The 19,130-nt window shown below is 40.2% G+C and overlaps 1 protein-coding gene across 1 annotated transcript in view; it reads right to left on the bottom strand.

Annotated features, from left to right (window-relative positions):
* ATP7A (ATPase copper transporting alpha) overlaps positions 1 to 19,130 on the bottom strand; it is a 136,894-nt gene that overhangs the window by 77,638 nt on the left and 40,126 nt on the right. The window contains exon 2 of the mRNA XM_047764912.1: positions 5,703 to 5,843. Coding sequence (XP_047620868.1) covers positions 5,703 to 5,822 — 120 coding nt within the window. The 5' untranslated portion in view covers positions 5,823 to 5,843. The remainder of the gene's footprint in view (positions 1 to 5,702; positions 5,844 to 19,130) is intronic.

The following is a 19,130-nucleotide window of genomic DNA, read 5'->3' as shown; positions in this document are numbered from 1 at the left end:
AAATCTGCACTTACTGAGGTATGAGAAAGTCACTGGCTTATACGTGGCATTATCTTAAACTTTACTAACCAAATTGGCCTGCTTTGTGGCCTTTCAGACATGCTGTTATGTATTTCAGACACATTCCTATATTCCTAAGAACTGGAGTTTTCTGAGCTGTGTCAGAATTAGGATGCTAGCAGCCATTCTCAAAGCAATGTCTGCTGGGAACTGTTAGCTGCAACCTGAAGGTTTCAAGGTATCCTCTGATAACTATTCAATTTTTAGATAATGAAATTGCTTTAGGTCAACTATCAACAAAAAGAGTTAACAGATGTGTAGTGGGCACTAGCTTCTGTTATGTATATATTAATGCTGCATCCAAAGTTAAAAGCTTCTTAGGTAAAATAAGAAAACTGACTGTAATGAAACTAGAACACACCCTCACACCATGCACAAAAAGAAACTCCAAATGGCTGAAAGACTTAAATATACGACAGGACACCATCAAACCCCGAGAAGAAAACATAGGCAAAACACTCTCTGACATCAACATCATGAATATTTTCTCAGGTCAGTCTCCCAAAGCAATAGAAATTAGAGCAAAAATAAACCCATGGGACCTCATCAAACTGAAAAGCTTTTGCACAGCAAAGGAAACCCAAAAGAAAACAAAAAGACAACTTACAGAATGGGAGAATACAGTTTCAAATGATGCAACTGACAAGGGCTTAATCTCTAGAATATATAAACAACTTATACAACCCAACAGCAAAAAAGCCAATCAATCAATGGAAAAATGGGCAAAAGACCTGAATGGACATTTCTCCAAAGAAGATATACAGATGGCTAACAAACACATGAAAAAATGCTCAACATCGCTGGTTATAAGAGAAATGCAAATCAAAACTACCATGAGATATCACCTCGCACCAGTCAGAATGGCCATCATTAATAAATCCACAAATAACAAGTGCTGGAGGGGCTGTGGAGAAAAGGCAACCCTCCTGCACTGTTGGTGGGAATGTCAACTGGTACAGCCTACTATGGAGAACAGTTTGGAGATACCTTAGAAATCTATACATAGAACTTCCATATGACCCCGCAATCCCACTCCTGGGCATCTATCTGGACAAAACTCTACTTAGAAGAGACATGTGCACCCGCATGTTCATTGCAGCCCTATTCACAACAGCAAGGACATGGAAAAAACCCAAATGTCCATCGACAGAGGATTGGATTCAGAAGAGGTGGTATATATACACAATGGAATACTACTCAGCCATATAAAAGAATGACATAATGCCATTTGCAGCAACATGGATGGAGCTAGACAATCTCATCCTGAGTGAAATGAGCCAGAAAGACAAAGACAAATACCATATGATATCACTTGTAACTGGAATCTAATATCCAGCACAAATGAACATCTCCTAAGAAAAGAAAATCATGGACTTGGAGAAGAGACTTGTGGCTGCCTGATGGGAGGGAGAGGGAGTGGGAGGGATGGGGAGCTTGGGCTTATCAGACACAACTTAGAATAGATTTACAAGGAGATCCTGCTGAATAGCATTGAGAACTTTGTCTAGATACTCATGTTGCAACAGAAGAAAGGGTGGGGGAAAAAATGTAATTGTAATGTATACATGTAAGGATAACCTGACCCCCTTGCTATACAGTGGGAAAATAAATAAATAAATAAATAAATAAATAAATAAATAAATAAAAGAAAACTGACTGTAGCAAGTCTTCCCAAAGTGCCAGTTCCAGACTAAGTTTCAGTCTTATTTTCCTGAATTCCTCAGGGAATGAGATCTATTTTGTCTATTAAATTTCCAGTTGTCTCTCCTTCTCCTAACTAGGTCTGCTGTACCAAAATGGCAGATCAAGGGATTGAGATCTTAATCATATAGGCCTTGGAACTCAGGAGTGTTTCTAATTTGGTATCCATTCACCAAACTGAGGCAGGACTATGCCCCTTTTCATCAGGAAGTAGCCAGAGTGGTCACTGCCCAGTTCCCTAAAAAGACTTGGGGAAGATAAAACAGAAAAGAGGATTTAAAACCAAATCCCCCTAAAACTGAGTTCCTCTGAGATTTTATGATTAACATCTCTATCCAAAATAAGCATTCCCTTTCTTGTCTAACATCTGTTCTTCTCAAGATTGAGGAGTATCAAAGAAAAGGGGGGAATGGAACCAAGCAGGGCCCTGTGGGGCTCCTGGGCACAAGCCTCTCTGTGCCCCCCACTTCTTGTTCTTAGGGAAGAAGTTTCAGCCTCCATGACATTCCCAGAGTTCCAAAGTGCAGGTCAAAGAGTTGCTAATCAGGGAAGGGAACTGAAGCAGAGACAGGGAGGAGCAGTCAAGAAACAATAGTGCAGCCTTTGGGCAGAGTCCTGGTTCCTTTTCAAGGAATGTACATAACAATATCTTTGAGCTTTTATGCAAAACTAAAACCCCCAACAAATGAAAACCAGAGAGAAGGACCACCAGAGCCAGAACTGGGGCCACTAAACATGAACTTTGAAGAAGAATGAAAGCTTGCATCTACCCTGATCCTTATCTGTGGCCGTATTCTCTACCCTGAAACTATAAAACTACTTTTTTTCTTTTTAGGGCCTCACCTGTGGCATATGGAAACTCCCAGGCTAGGGGTCAAATCAGAGCTGCAGCTGCCAGCCTTCACCACAGCCACAGCAACGCCAGATCCAAGCCACATCTGTGACCTATACTGCAGCTTGAAACAATGCTGGATCCTTCAACCCACTGAGTGAGGCCAGGGGTCGAACCTGCATCCTCATGGCTACTAGCTGGATTCTTAATTCCCTGAGCCACAATGGAAACTCCTATAAAACCACTTCTTAATCCCTCCCAAGGGAAGACACAGTCTTTAGGGCATTAGCCTGCTGCTCCATTGCCTGGCAAAACAATAAAGCTATTTTTTTCTCCTTTGCAAAAAAAAAAATCAATGTCCATTCATGATAAAAACTCTTACTTAAGTAGGTACAGAGGGAACATATCTCAACATAATAAATGCCATTTATGACAAACCCACAGCCAACATTATACTCAACAGAGAAAAGCTGAAAGCCTTTCTGCTAAAATCTGGAATAGACAAGGATGCCCACTCTCACCACTTTTATTCAACATGGTATTAGAAGTCCTAGCCACAGCAATCAGACAAACAAAAGAAATAAAAGGTACCCAAATTGGAAGGGAAGAGGTAAAATATCACATATGCTGATGACATGATACTACATACAGAAAGACTCCACACAAAAACTACTAGATCTGATCACCAAATTCAGCAAAGTAGCAAGATAAAAGATTAACATTCAGAGTTTGAATTGTGGCTTAGTAGGTGAAGAACCCGATATAGTGTCTGTGAGGACAGAGTTTCAATCCCAGGCCTCACTCAGTGGGTTAAGGATATGGCATTTCCACAAGCTGTGGTGTAGGTAGCAGGTGAAGCTCAGATCTAAAGTTGCTGTGGCTGTGGCACAGGCCAGCACCTGCAGCTCCAGTTTCACCCCTAGCCCTGGGAACTCCCATATGCCACAGGTGCCGCAGCAGGATACAAGATTAACATTCAAAAATCAGTTGCATTTCTGTATACTAACAATGAAATATTAGAAAAAGAATTTAAAAAATACCTTTAAAAGTCACACACCCCCAAAATTAAATACCTAGGAATAAACTTGACCAAGGAGGTGAAAGACTTATACACTCAGAACTATACATCTTTAATCAAGGAAGTTAAAGAGGATTCAAAGAAATGGAAAGATATTCCATGCTCCTGGATTGGAAGAATATTGTTAAAATGGCCATACTACCCAAAGCAATGTACAGATTCAATGCAATCCCTATCAAACTACCTATGATATTTTTCACAGCACTAGAACAAATAACCCAAAAATTTATATGGAACCATAAAAGACTAAGAATTGCCAAAGCAATCCTAGGTGGGGAACAAGCAGGAGGCATAACTCTCCCAGATTTCATACAATATTATAAACCTACAGTAATCAAGATGGTGTGGTACAGACATACGGATCAGCAGTAGTACAGAATAGAGAGCCCAGAAATAAACCCAGACACCTATCAACAATTAATCCTCAACAAAGGAAGTAAGATTATTTTTTAAAATGGGAAAAAGGGAGTTCCCGTCATGGCGCAGTGGTTAACGAATCCGACTAGGAACCATGAGGTTGCGGGTTCCATCCCTGGGCTTGCTCAGTGGGTTAAGGATCTAGCATTGCCGTGAGCTGTGGTGTAGGTTGCAGACGCGGCTCGGATCCCGTGTTGCTGTGGCTGTGGCATAGGCCAGCGGCTACAGCTCCGATTGGACCCCTAGCCTGGGAACCTCCACATGCCATAGGAACGGCCCTAGAAAAGGCAAAAAGACCAAAAAAAAAAAAAGGGAAAAAGTCTCTTCAGCAAGTGGTACTGGGAAAACTGGACAGCTGCATGCAAATCAATCAATCTAGAACAAACCCTCACGCCATGTACAAAAATAAACTCAAAATGGCTTAAAGACTAAAATGTAAGACAGGAAACCATAAAACTCCTAGAAGAGAACACAAGCAAAACAGTCTCTGATATAAACTGTTACAAATGTTGTCTTAGGTCAGACTCCCAAAGCAATAGAAATAAAAAGAAAAAGAAACCAATGAGACCTAATCAAACTTAGAAGCTTTTGCCCAGCAAACCATTAAAAAAAAGAAGACACAACCCACAGAATGAGAAAATAGTTGCAAACGATGCAGCTAACAAGGGCTTAATCTCCAAAATATACAAACAGCTCATATAACTCAACAACAACAAAAAACCAAACAACCCAATTGAAAAATGGGCAGAAGACCTGGATAGACATGTCTCCAAAGAAGATATACAGATGGCCAGCAGGCACATGAAAAAATGCTCAACATCACTAATTATTAGAGAAATACAAATGAAAACTACAATAAGGTACCACCTCATACCAGTCAGAATGACCACCATTAACAAGTCTACAAATAACAAATGCTGGAGAGGATGTGGAGAAAAGGGAACCCTCCCACACTGTTGGTGGGAATGTAATTGGTACAACCACTGTGGAAAACGTATGGGGGTTCCTCAGAAAACTAAATATATAACTACCATATGATTCAGCAATCCCAATATGAGATTAAGAGTAAAAAAAGTCTATCAGCATCTATATACTTATAAAGTATAAAGCAATAAACACATAACCATAATGTCAAGATTCCATCTTCGGATGTTTTAAAAAAATTTTTTTGTCTTTTTAGGGCTGCACCCATGGCACATGGACATTCACAGGCTAGGGGTTGAACTGGAGCTGCAGCTGCCAGCCTACATCACAGCCATAGCAACACCAGATCCAAGCCGCAACTTCGACCTACACCACAGCTCATGGCAACACGGGATTCTTAACCCACTGAGCAAGACCAGGGATTGAACCCGCATCCTCATGGATACTAGTCGGGTTCGTTACCACTGAGGCATAACGGGAACTCCCTTAAATTTTAAAAATATATAATTTCTTACTTTTAAAATAAAAGATAATAAGCCAAAGAAAATTTATTTTTAGCTTCAAGTTTAGAAGTATGATAGTCTTTATGCCAAACATGTCATTGTGTCTGGTTCTCAGTGTTATAGTAATTTCCCAGAAGAGTTCCAGTCAATGTCATTTGACTTTACTAATTTCCAAAGAGTAACTTACTTTAATGTGATGTACACCATTCAGTTTTCCAATGTGCTGTTCAATGGTCCAAACACAGGAACTACATGTCATCCCCTCAACACAGATGGTGACAGAATTCACACTCATATTTAGGTCCATTTCGTTTACTTCTTTACTTTCCTATTAGAAACAATGAATTCATGAATTTCAGCCATGGAAGTAATCCTTCCCCAACATTCCCACCTCCCTGACTAAAAATACACTACTAATAAAATATGGTCAGCATTCCTTTCTCTCACCTCATTTTACCCCCCACCTCAGGGCCTTTGTGTTAGGCTATTCCCTTGGTTTAGGACTTTTTTCTCTTAGATATCTGCTTATCTAACTTCTTCTCTTTACTCAGATCTAACCTTCCTAATGATTCTTCCACTAACCACCTCATCCTCTCTCTTGAATCACTTCACCTGGGGGAAGCCACCTGCCATGTAACAAGGACACTCAAGCAGCTTCACAGAGAGGTTCACATAGTGAGAAATTGAGGTCTTCTGTCAACAACCAGCAAAGGCACGAGGCCTCCTGACAATAACCAGGTGAGTGAACTGTTTTGGAAGTTGATCCTTCAGACTCAATTAAGCCTCAGCTGACATATAAACTTAAAACCTCAGGAGAGAACTTTGAGCCAAAACCACCCAGCTAAACCACTCCCATAATTACCCACAGAAACTGTGATATGATAGTAAACCAGCTATAATGGAAAAAATAAAAATCATTATAAAATAAAAAAAGAAACTATGATACAATAATTGTTCTAAGCCACTGAAGTTCAGAATATTTTGTTACACTGCAATAATTAACTAATACACTTCCCACTAAAATGAAAATTCCATGAAGGCAGGAATCTGTACTTTCGTTGATATCAGTTTGAATCACATCAAATTGCCATTTTATTAAGTTATAATCAACATATTATCTTGCATTAGCTTCTGTATTCAATATGATTTGATATATATATATGTATATATTGCAAAATACTTACCACCATAATCCATCACCATAAATAGTTACAATGTTATTTCTTATGATGAGAACTTTCAAGATTCACTTTCTTAGCAATCTTCAAATATACAATATTGTTAAAACTGGAAGTTTATACCATTTAACCACCTTCATCCATTTTGCCTGCTCCCCACCCTCAACCTCCGGTTAACACATTAACCTGTTCTCTTTGTCTATCAGCTCAGGTTTTTTTAGATTCCACATAAAAGTGAATGCATTTTATTTTATTTGTCTTTCTCATTCAGATTTATTTCACTTAGCATAATGCCTTCAGAGTCCATGCATGTTGTCACAAGTGGCAGGAATTTCTTTTTTATGGCTAAATAATGTGTGTATATATATATATATATATATATATATATATATATATCACATTTTCTTTATTCATCTATCAATGGATGCTGTGGTTGTTTCCATGTCTCAGCTATTATGTATATGCTGCAATGAATATGGGGATGCAGATATCTTTGAGGTAGTGATTTCATTTCCTTTGGATAAATTCCTAGAAGTAGAATTGCTAGATCACATGGTAGTTCTGTTTTTTAATTTTTTGAAGAGCCTCCATACTGTTTTCTATATCATATTTAAAATATAAAAATTATAGAATAAAGGCTGAAAGAATAATTCATCCCTAAGTGAATCATTTTTAGTCTTAATTTCAATGAGCACTAACTATAGAACAACTGTAGGTTTTTTGGGTTTTTTTTTTTTTGCTTTTTAGGGCCACACCCTCAGCATATGGAAGTTCCCAGGCTAGGGGTCAAATCAGAGCTGCAGCTACTGGCCTACACCACAGCCAAGGCAATGTGGGATGCAAGCTGCATCTGCGACCTACACCACAGCTCACAGTGACACCGGATCCCTGATCCACTGAACGAGGCCAGGGATGACCCCGCATCTTCATGGATACTTGTCAAATTCATTTCCACTAGTGCAGACCACAATGGGAACTCCAGAATGACTGTAATTTATAGCACAATATGATCTGAAATAGATTCATAATTATTAGTCTATGTTTTGTTATTTACTTTTTTTTTGTCTTTTTGCCATTTCTTGGGCCGCTCCTGTGGCATATGGAGGTTCCCAGGCTAGGGGTCTAATCGGAGCTGTAGCCGCCAGCCTACGCCACAGCCACAGCCACACGCCAGATCCTAGCCGATTCTTCAACCTACACCACAGCTCATGGCAACGCGGGATCCTTAGCCCACTGAGCAAGGCCAGGGATGGAACAGGCAACCTCATGGTTCCTAGTTGGATTCATTGACCACTGAGCTACAACGGGAACTCCTTGTTATTTACTTTTAAAACTAGAGCTAAAGCTATTCCAAATGCACTACTGAACAATTCAGTTATGTAAACTGATTCTTATGAAATTAGTATTAAATTTCCACCTTTTCACATGAAGAAACTTAGAATATCTATTCAATATAAAAGAATACCGTTTGATTTTTTTTCTTAATGACTTGAAACAGTCTTTAGTCAAAGTCAAAAAATAAGGATCTCTAATGAACCATGCTGCCAAAGATTTTCACATTCTGGTAATCTATGGCTAACAATCTATATGTAAAATAAGGTGACATTGCCATGAGAACCTCTATCTTCCTTCCTCTAGCCAGAGGATCTGCTGCTAATAGGACAAAATGTGAATCTCTGAATGAATGACAAGTGGAACAGGGAGGAAGTAGTAGAATTGAATTAGTTTAGAGGAGCCAGAACTAGCTACTCCAGCTCAAAAAGATGTTCTCCATATTGCCCGAATTCTCCATTGCATGAAATTTTACAATTTAAAGGGTATTATACCAATGAATACCTTCCCTTTTCAATCACACATAAAAGCTGAATAGTACAATGAAGATCTGTATATCCTCTGCATGAATTCAACAACTGTTGACATTTTGCTAAATCTCCTCTATTATATTTTTCTAAACTATTTGTAAGTTTAAGAGATCCTAATTTTTCAGCATACATTTCCAAAGAATAACAACTCCTGCAGAGCCACAATACTATTATCACGGCTAAGAAAATTAATCATTGTACATCGTTTAATACAAATTCTTTTTTTCTTTTGTCATGTGTCTTTTTAGGACCATACCCATGGCCTATGGAGGTTCCCAGGCTAGGAGTCTAATTGGAGCTGCAGCTGCTGGCCTACACCACAGCCACAGCAACACCAGATCCTTAACCCACTGAGCGAGGCCAGGGATTGAACCTTCAACCTCATGATTCCTAGTTGGATTCATTTCCGCTGCGCCACAATGGGAACTCCGTTTAATACAAATTCTCTATTTAAATTTTCCCAAACATTCCAAGAACACCCTTTACAGCTTTCATTTTTTCCAAATCAGAATCTAGACAAGATTCACACTCTGCTTTTGGTTGTATCTCTTTTGTCTCACTTCATCTAGAACAGCCTTTCCCCCATATCTCTTTACTCCCATGAAGTAATCTTTTAAAGAATCTAGGTCAGTTGTCTTAGTAGACATTCTATCCACACTTTATTGAATTTATTTTTTGGCCCACGCCCCATGGCATGCAGAAGCTCCCCAGCCAGGGACTGAACCAGAGACACAGCAGTGACCCGAATCACTACAGTGACAATGCTAGATCTGAGCACTGTCCGAGCAATACCTGCTAAGTCACATGGGAACTCCTGTATCCACTTTTTAAAATACAAACTCCTGGAGTTCCCGTCGTGGCGCAGTGGTTAACGAATCCGACTAGGAACCATGAGGTTGAGGGTTCGGTCCCTGCCCTTGCTCAGTGGGTTAACGATCCGGTGTTGCCGTGAGCTGTGGTGTAGGTCGCAGAGGCGGCTCGGATCCCGCATTGCTGTGGCTCTGGCATAGGCCGGAGGCTACAGCTCCGATTCAACCCCTAGCCTGGGAACCTCCATATGCCTCGGGAGCGGCCCAAGAAATAGCAACAACAACAACAACAAAAAAAGACAAAAGACAAAAAAAAAGAATTAAAATACAAACTCCTTTTTGATAGTTTAAGGCACTGATAGCTGGATTAAAATTTCCTACTATGTAAAATTATTTACTACAATAGTACAGAAGCCCAGATGGGACAGGAAAAGCACGTAATTGTGAGCAAAGGATCCTTGGGATGTAGCGAACTCAAGGGGCCCAGGTGGACTCTAAGGTGGGGTACTTATGGCAAGCATGAAGGCTTTAGGGACCAGGGAAAGGGTCACTGGAAAGTAGTAAAAGGCATGAAAAGGGAGGAGAATAGTGTCTAAAACAAAAAGATCCTGGGAGTTCTCTGGTGGCACAGTGGGTTAAGGTTTCAGCACTTTCACTGCTGCAACTCGGATCACAGCCGTGGTGCAGGCTCAATCCCTGGCCTAGGAACTTTAACACGCTGCACGCGCAGCCTAAAAAAAAAAAAAAAAAAAAAAGATCCTGTATATGTACAACTGATTCACTTTGCTCTACACCTGAAACTTAATACAATATTGTAAGTCAACTATACTTCAGTAATATCTAAAATAAACCCAAACAAAACAAAAACAGCTCCTATCAAAATTTTGCCTACCATTAGCCCTGTGCCAAAAAAAGGAGATGCTTCCTCTTTCCTTTTCAAGTACATGGCTGCCTGCCTCCAGGTCAGAACACAGACTTAGTACCTACATGGCTCAGATATGTTGTGGGTCAAAATGGGGCTTTTGGAGTTCCCGTGGTGGCACAGTGGTTAACGAATCCGACTAGGAACCATGAGGTTTCGGGTTCCATCCCTGACCTTGCTCAGTGGGTTAAGGATCCCGCATTGCCGTAAGTTGTGGTGTAGGTCGAAGAATCGGCTAGGATCTGGCGTGCTGCTGTGGCTCTGGCGTAGGCCAGTGGCTACAGCTGATTACTGATTAGACCCCTAGCCTGGGAACCTCCATATGCTGCGGGAGCGACCAAAGAAATGGCAAAAAAGACAAAAAAAAAAAAATGGAGCTTTTGAGGGCTGATCTAGGTACATTGCCAAAACTGACCAAACTGTTCTATAAGAAACTGTCAAGTTCAAAAAACAGAACTGGTAATAAACTTTTGGAATACAATACACTCAGCAGATAAAAGCTAGTTTACCTGGTTAGTTAGGAATGTTAAACTTAACTACAGTTTTATTACGGAGCATGCCCCAGACCAAAATGTTGGAGCATCTCTCAGGCTTATTGAGGAACTGAGAGACTAGTTAAGGAGAAAGGCACTTCTAAAGTGACTGGATAATTCACCCTGGAAATATGTACTGGGGAAGAAAGAAATGCTGAGCACAAATGAAAATTATATTAATATAGCTACTTTTCCCACTACATTCTAATTTAAGGATGTCAAGTCAGGGGTTCCGTCGTGGCTCGGTGGAAACGAATCTGATTAGCAGCCATGAGGTTGCAGGTTTGATCCCTGGCCTTGATCAGTGGGTTAAGGATCTGGCATTGCCATGAGCTGTGGTGTAAGTCACAGACGCGGCTCAGATCTGGCATGTGGCTGTGGCATAGGCCAGCGGCCACAGCTCTGATTCAGCCCTAGCCTGGGAATCTTCATATGCCACAGGTGTGGCCCTAAAAAAAAGAGGATGTCAAATCATCTATGACTAATATTTATTTCTTCTGCCTTCATAATTCACCTGCATCTTTTTCTTCAAAACTAAACTCAAATTGGACCTTACACTCAAAACCTCAGGGGATTTCCATCTCCCTCATACTACTTTTTTTTTTTCTTTTTGGTCTTTTCTTGTCTTTTGGCTTTTTGGTTGTTGTTGTTGTTGTTGTTGCTATTTCTTGGGCTGCTCCCGCGGCATATGGAGGTTCCCAGGCTAGGGGTTGAATCGGAGCTGTAGCCACCGGCCTACGCCAGAGTCACAGCAATGCGGGATCCGAGCCGCGTCTGCAACCTACACCACAGCTCATGGCAATGCCGGATCGTTAACCCACTGAGCAAGGGCAGGGACCGAACCCTCAACCTCATGGTTCCTAGTCGGATTCGTTAACCACTGCGCCACGACGGGAACTCCTCTTTTTGATCTTTTCTAAGGCCACACCCACAGCATATGGAGGTTCACAGGCTAGGGGTCTAATCGGAGCAGTAGCCGCTGGCCTATGCCACAGCCACAGCAACTCAGGATCTGAGCCGAGTCTGCAACAGCGCCAAATCCTCAACCCACTGAGCAAGGCCAGGGATCGAACCTGCAACCTCATGGTTCCTAGTCAGATTCGTTAACCACTGAGCCACAATGGGAACTCCTCATGCTACTCTTTTAAATAAATATTTTATATATAAACTTTTTTATTTTTTATTTTTTTAGGGCTGCACCCGAGGCTAGGGATCTAATTGGAGCTATTGCTGCCAGCCTATACCACAGTCACAGCAATGTGGGATCTGAGCTGCATCTGTGACCTACACCACAGCTCATGGCAATGCCAGATCCTTAACCCACTGAGCAAGGCCAGGCATCGAACCTGCGTTCTCATGGACACTAGTCAGATTCGTTTCCACTGCGCCACGACGGGAACTCCTATATAAACATATTTTATATATAAAATATAACACACAAACTATATCCAATCTCCTGGGATGGACCGTGATGGAAATTTATTCTTTTTTTAATATTAGTTTAATTTTAATTTAAATTTTAGTATTATTTTAATATTACATATATGACTGAGTCACTTTGTTATATAGCAGAAACTGACGCAACATTGTAAATCAACTATACTTTAATAAAAAATAAAAATAGGAGTTCCCGTCGTGGCGCAGTGGTTAACTAATCCGACTAGGAACCATGAGGTGGCGGGTTCGGTCCCTGCCCTTGCTCAGTGGGTTAACGATCCGGTGTTGCCATGAGCTGTGGTGTAGGTCGCAGACGCGGCTCGGATCCCACGTTGCTGTGGCTCTGGCGTAGGCCGGTGGCTACAGCTCCGATTCAACCCCTAGCCTGGGAACCTTCATATGCCATGGGAGCGGCCCAAGAAATAGCAACAACAAAGACAAAAAGACAAAAAAAATAAATAAATAAAATAAAAAAATAAAAATAAAGTATAAGACACACAGGAGTTCCCGTCGTGGCTCAGTGGTTAACGAATCCGACTAGGAACCATGAGGTTGTGGGTTTGATCCCTGGCCTCACTCACTGGGTTAAGGATCCGGCATTGCTGTGAGCTGTGGTGTAGGTTGCAGATGTGGCTCGAATCCCATGTTGCTGTGGCTCTGGCATAGGCTGGCAGCTGTAGCTCCGATTAGAGCCCCAGCCTGGGAACCTCCATATGTCGCCGGTGCAGCACTAAAAAGACAAAAGACAAAAAAACTAAAAAATAAAATAAATAAAATAAAATATAAGACACATACAACTCTGATTTTGTGATATGTGTTATTTATGTTATTTCCATCTTTTGAATTTTAAATGTCGCAAAGATAAGTAAAAGCAACATCTTTTGTAACCTCCCACTGCATTTAGCAGAATGAGAAAACAGAGTTTTCTCATTACAATTTCATATGGTACAGAAAAAATGTAGGCTTAAGGAAGATGACAAAATCAAACAAATCTGGCAGGCAGCTATTAGTAATGACGTGACTCTGAGAAAATGAGCTTCCAATAATACTGAGGGAAATAACTTCCAGTTATTAAAGTATTTTGAGCCACTCCCTAGATACAGATGGTAATCACCATCAGTAATAACATTTTCTAAGAGGAAGAACAGTATTATGACTAGATCACCAGCTCTGGTTTGGAAACAAACTGCAGAAGTTGAGTACAAACAAACATGACATGTATGAAGTCTAACTATTCCAAACCACTTCTTAAAGCTGATCACGAAGCTCAAACATTATTTTTAAATCCCTCCTAAATAATTAGTCCTCATAATTTGAGAAAGGTTTCTGGATTCTTAATAAATTATATAGTAAATTTTAATTCTTTTTAAAATTCTTTTTTGGATATAGCTCTATCTGGGTAATTTTTTTAGCTTTATTTACTTACTTACTTATTTATTTATTTATCTCTTTAGTGCCACACCTGCAGCATATGGAAGTTCCCAGACTAGGGGTTGAATCAGAGCTGCAGCTGCCAGCCGATACCACAGCCACAACAACACCAGATCCAAGCCACATCTGCAACCTACACCACAGCTCATGGCAATGCCAGAGCCTTAACCCACTCAGGAGGGCCAGGAATCGAACCCACATTTTCAAGGATACTAGTCAGGTTCATTATCACCAAGCCACAACAGGAACTCCTACCTGGTTAATTTGTGATCACTACATTAATAGAGGAAATGCAAATTAAAATCACAATGAATGTCATTTACACTCATCAGGTAGGCAAAAATGTCAAAATGTGACAATTTGCCAAGTATTAAAGAGAATGCGAAACAACAGAATCTCTCTTAATTCAGCAGATTAGAGTGCAAATTAGTATAACCATTATGGAACCTGGTTGGCTATATCTGATAGAGTTGGAGATACCCATATGCTAGAACTAAACATTTTCACTCCTAGGCATAGTACCCTAAAGAAAGTCTCACTTGTGTACAAGGAACAATAAATAAGAATACTCACTGCAAAAAGAAACTCTGGAATAACCTTAATGTCTATCAACTGGAAAATGGAAAAATAGATGGTGGTATATATACAGTGGAGCATGACCTTGTAGTTAAAATGAACTAAACTAGTGGTTCCCACTGGGAAGAGGGGAGATTTCCCCACCAAAGAGACTTCTGGCAATATCTGGAGACATTTTTGGTTATCACCACTGGGCACGGGGGAGGGGGAATGTGCAATGGGCATCTAGTGGGTAGAAGCCAGGTATATCGCCAAACATCTTATAATGGATAAAAAAGGCCCTCACAACAAAGAATTATCCAGCCCCAAATGTCAAAAGAACAGAGGCTGAGAAACTCTGAACTAAAACTACAAGTAGCAAAGTGGCTAGATATCATAAATATAGTCAAGGAAATAAAGTTTCAGAAAGATACAAAAGTCTAAAAATGTAAAACAGGAGTTCTCTTGTGGCTCAATGGGTTAAGGAGCCAGCATTGCCACTGCAGCAGCTCGGGTCACTGACACGGTGCAGCTTCCACCCCTGGCCCAGGAACTTCCACATGCCACAGGCACGGCCCCCCAAAAAACTGTAAAACAATACCATATGTTGGTTTTGTATGCACACATATATAGTAGTGTTAGTTTATTTTTTTGTCTTTTTTTTGGTCTTTTTTTGTTGTTGTTGTTGTTGCTATTTCTTGGGCTGCTCCCGCGGCATATGGAGGTTCCCAGGCTAGGGGTTGAATCGGAGCTGTAGCCACCGGCCTACGCCAGAGTCACAGCAATGCGGAATCCGAGCCGCGTCTGCAACCTACACCACAGCTCACGGCAACGCCGGATCGTTAACCCACTGAGCAAGGGCAGGGACCGAACCCGCCACCTCATGGTTCCTAGTCGGATTCGTTAACCACTGCGCCACGACGGGAACTCCTAGTAGTGTTAGTTTAAAAGGCTGAGTAGTGGATACACACATATGCTACAGGGCTCCCTATACCCTGTAGGCCTAGGTTATTTCATTACAAGAATTTTTAAGCGGATAAGCAATGAGATCCTGCTGTATAGCACAGCAACTATATCTAGTCACTTGTGACGGAACATGATGGAGCATATGAGAAAAAGAATATATTATATATATGTATCAATGCATATATGACTAGGTCACTCTGCTGTACAGCAGAAATTGACAGAACAATGTAAATCAACTATAATAGAAAAAATTAAAACCTAAACAAAATATTTAAAAAGAAAATGAATGAATGAGCCCAGAGCACATTATGCTAAGTGAAATAAGCCAGACAAAGAAAGACAAAAACTTCATGATCTCACTTAAATATGCAATCTAAAAAGTCAAACCCTTAGAAGCAGAGACTAGAATGCTGGTTATCAGGGGCTGAGGAGTGGGGGAAATAAGGAAATGTTGGTCGAAGGGTACAGAGTTTCAGTCATGCAAGATGAATAAACTCTGGAGATCTAATGTACAGCATGATGACTAGAGTTATTAATACTGTATTGTATACTTGAAACTTGCTAAAAGAAATCTTCATTGTTCTCAACAACAACAAAAAATGGTAACTATGAGGTGATAGATATATTAATGAGCTTCATTGCAGTAATCATATCACACTATATATGTATATCAAAGTATCTCATTGTACACTTTAAATATATACAATTTCTATTTGTCAGTTATATCCCAGAAAAGATGTAGAAGAAATATTTAAAAAAAAAAACCCAGCCTACTTCAAGAGGAAATAAAGAAGAAAAAAATATAGTGAATGTGCAGAAATTGAGAAAAATTGCCAAAATTGAAATAATTGAGTGAGACCAATGATAAACATATAAACATATAAAAAATCACTCAGTCTTTTATACCACAACTAAAAAAAGCACCCCTGTTTTATTAACAAATTGGTGATTTCTAGCTATGCAAACAACATTGAACTAGTTGCCTTCAGGGTAGATATATCCTGGGTAGATATCCAGGGCAAATATCAATTTAATTTTTTTTTTTTTTTTTTTTGTCTTTTTGCGGCATATGGAGGTTCCCAGGCTAGGGGTCCAATTGGAGCTGTAGCTGGCAGCCTACACCACAGCCACAGCAACACAGGATCCGAGCCGTGTCTGCGACTTACACCACAGCTCACGGCAATGCCGGATCGTTAACCCACTGAGCAAAGGCAGGGATCAAACCCGCAACCTCATGGTTCCTAGTCGGATTCGTTAACCACTGCGCCATGACGGGAACTCCAATTTAATTTTTTTTATTTTTAAATTTTATACTTAGTTTTTTCCTACTCATTTGCTTCTATTTCAAATCTACCACCTGGGGAGTTCCCATTGTGGCACAGAGGAGTGTATCAGACTAGGAACCATGAGGTTGCGGGTTCACTCACTGGCCTTGCTCAGTGGGTTAACGATCCGGTGTTGCCATGAGCTGTGGTGTAGGTCGCAAATGCAGCTCAGATCTGGCATTGCTGTGGCTATGGCACAGGCTGGCAGCCTAGTCTGGGAATATCCATATGCAGAGGGTGCGGCCCTAAAAAGCAAAAAAAAAGTAAAAACAAAATAAAATAAAATCTACCACCTAATAAATTGAAAACAAAAAGGGAAAGCATCAGCTTCTTTATTATGTTATATAATACATCTTGCTTAAATTGTGTAAACTTTTAAAATGAAGATTGATCTTATTCTTTAACTTGTTTTCAAAATATTGAGTGTCTAATCTCTTTCATCAGACAACTGTCATTATACAAACAGAGGACTAAGATTTCAGATGAAACAGCTGTAGTAGACAAGTATGTTTCAAAATATAATTGTTCTTTCCATTTGACCATTCCCAAAAGATTAGGAGTCAATACTTAAGACAAACTAGTAAGGTCAAAAGAGGACAAAACATTCAAATTAGGAAAAGGTAATGTGCTTTGCTGGCCATTTTTGTGACTTTAGGACTAATCATCACCTCTTACAAAAGAGCTGTCCTAGTGACAACAATAAGATCATACAGTAACTCTATTATTTTAGGTGTGCTTTTTTTTTATTTGCACCCATGGCATATGTAAGTTCCCAGGCCAGCTGTGGTAATACCAGATCCTTAACCTACTGCACAGGGCTCAGAATCAAAACCATGACTCAGCAGCAGCCCAAACTACTGTAGAGACAATGCTGGATCCTTAACCCACTGGGTGAGGCCAGGGATTGAACCAACATCTTCATAGGTACTTTGTCAGGTTCTTAACCTGCTGAGCCACACAGGAACACCTGTTCGTAGACTTTTTAATGACTGCCATCCTGACTAGTGTGAAGTGGTGGTACCTCATTGTAGTTTTGATTTGCATTTCTCTAATAATTAGTGATATTGAGCATCTTTTCATGTGCCTAAAGGCCATCTGGGCAACAGAAGGCCTAAAGACCTAAAGGGTAACAATATTTTTCAAGCATTTTCCTTACCCTACTCCTACTCCTTAAGCTCTGGACTCCAGCTTGAATCAGCTGTATGAGCATTGGTAAGTCTGAGTGTTAGTTTCCTTAATTTAATTTAAATTTTTTTTTCTTTTTAGGGCCACACCCAGAGCATATGGAGTTTCCCAGGCTAGGGGTCGAATCGGAGCTGTAGCTGATGGCCTACGACACAGCCACAGCAACTCAGGATCCAACAGCAACTTGGAATCTGAGCTGCATCTGCGACCTACCCCACAGCTCTCAGCAACTCGGGATCCTTAACCCACTGAGCAAGGCCAAGGGATTGAACTCAAATCCTCATAGATACTAGTCAGGTTTGTAATCACTGAGCCACAACAGGAACTCCTAGTTTCCTTAATTATATTTATTTATTTATTTTTAGTTTCCTTAATTTTAAAAGGAGGCTACTACCTTATTTACATTGCAGGATTGTTGTAAAATTGATGTATATAGAAGTTTTGTCAACTCTGCAATGCTATAGGAATCTGAAATATCTATATTGTTGTCACTGGAACAGCTCTTTTGTAAGAGGTGATGCTTAGTCCTAAAGTCACAAAAATGGCCAGCAAAGCACAATCCCACTCATAGGCATATATGTGAAGAAAACTCTAATTTGAAAAGATATATAGCAGCACTATTTACAATAGCCAAGACTTGGAGCAACCTAAACGTTTATCAACAGATGACTGAATAAAGAAGATCTGATATATGTACGAGGGAATATTTGTCAATTAAAAGTATGATGTACAGGGAGTTCCCGTCGTGGCTCAGTGGTTAACGAATCCGACTAGGAACCATGAAGTTGCGGGTTTGATCCCTGCCCTTGCTCAGTGGGTTAACGATCCGGCGTTGCCATGAGCTGTGGTGTAGGTTGCAGACACAGCTCGGATCCCACATTACTGTGGCTCTGGCGTAGGCCAGTGGCTACAGCTCTGATTAGACCCCTATTCTGGGAACCTTCATATGCCGTGGGTGCAGCCCTAGAAAAGACCAAAAAAAAGGTATGATGTACAATGGAATATTACTCAGTCATAAAAAAAAGTATGAAATAAAACCATTTACAGCAATATGGATGGACCTAAAGATTATCATATTAAGTGCAGTAAGTCAGAGAAAGACAAATATCATGTATCACTTACATGTGGAATCTAAAAAAATGATACAAAAGAACTTATTTACAAAACAGAAGCAGACTCACAGACACAGAAAACAAACTTACGGTTACCAAAGGAGAAGAGGGGAGGGATAAATCATGAGTTTTGGATTAACATATAGACACAATCATATATAAAACAGAAAACAGGTAAACAATAGGACCTATTATATAACACAGGAAACTATACTCAATATCTTAAAATAACCTATAATGGAAAAAAATCTGAAAAAGAATATATACATATTCAATTAGATATACATATAACTGGAGAGT

Source organism: Phacochoerus africanus, chromosome X (genome assembly GCF_016906955.1).
Source record: "Phacochoerus africanus isolate WHEZ1 chromosome X, ROS_Pafr_v1, whole genome shotgun sequence".
Classification (NCBI taxonomy): domain Eukaryota; kingdom Metazoa; phylum Chordata; class Mammalia; order Artiodactyla; family Suidae; genus Phacochoerus; species Phacochoerus africanus.
This window is presented reverse-complemented; position numbering and strand designations above follow the sequence as displayed.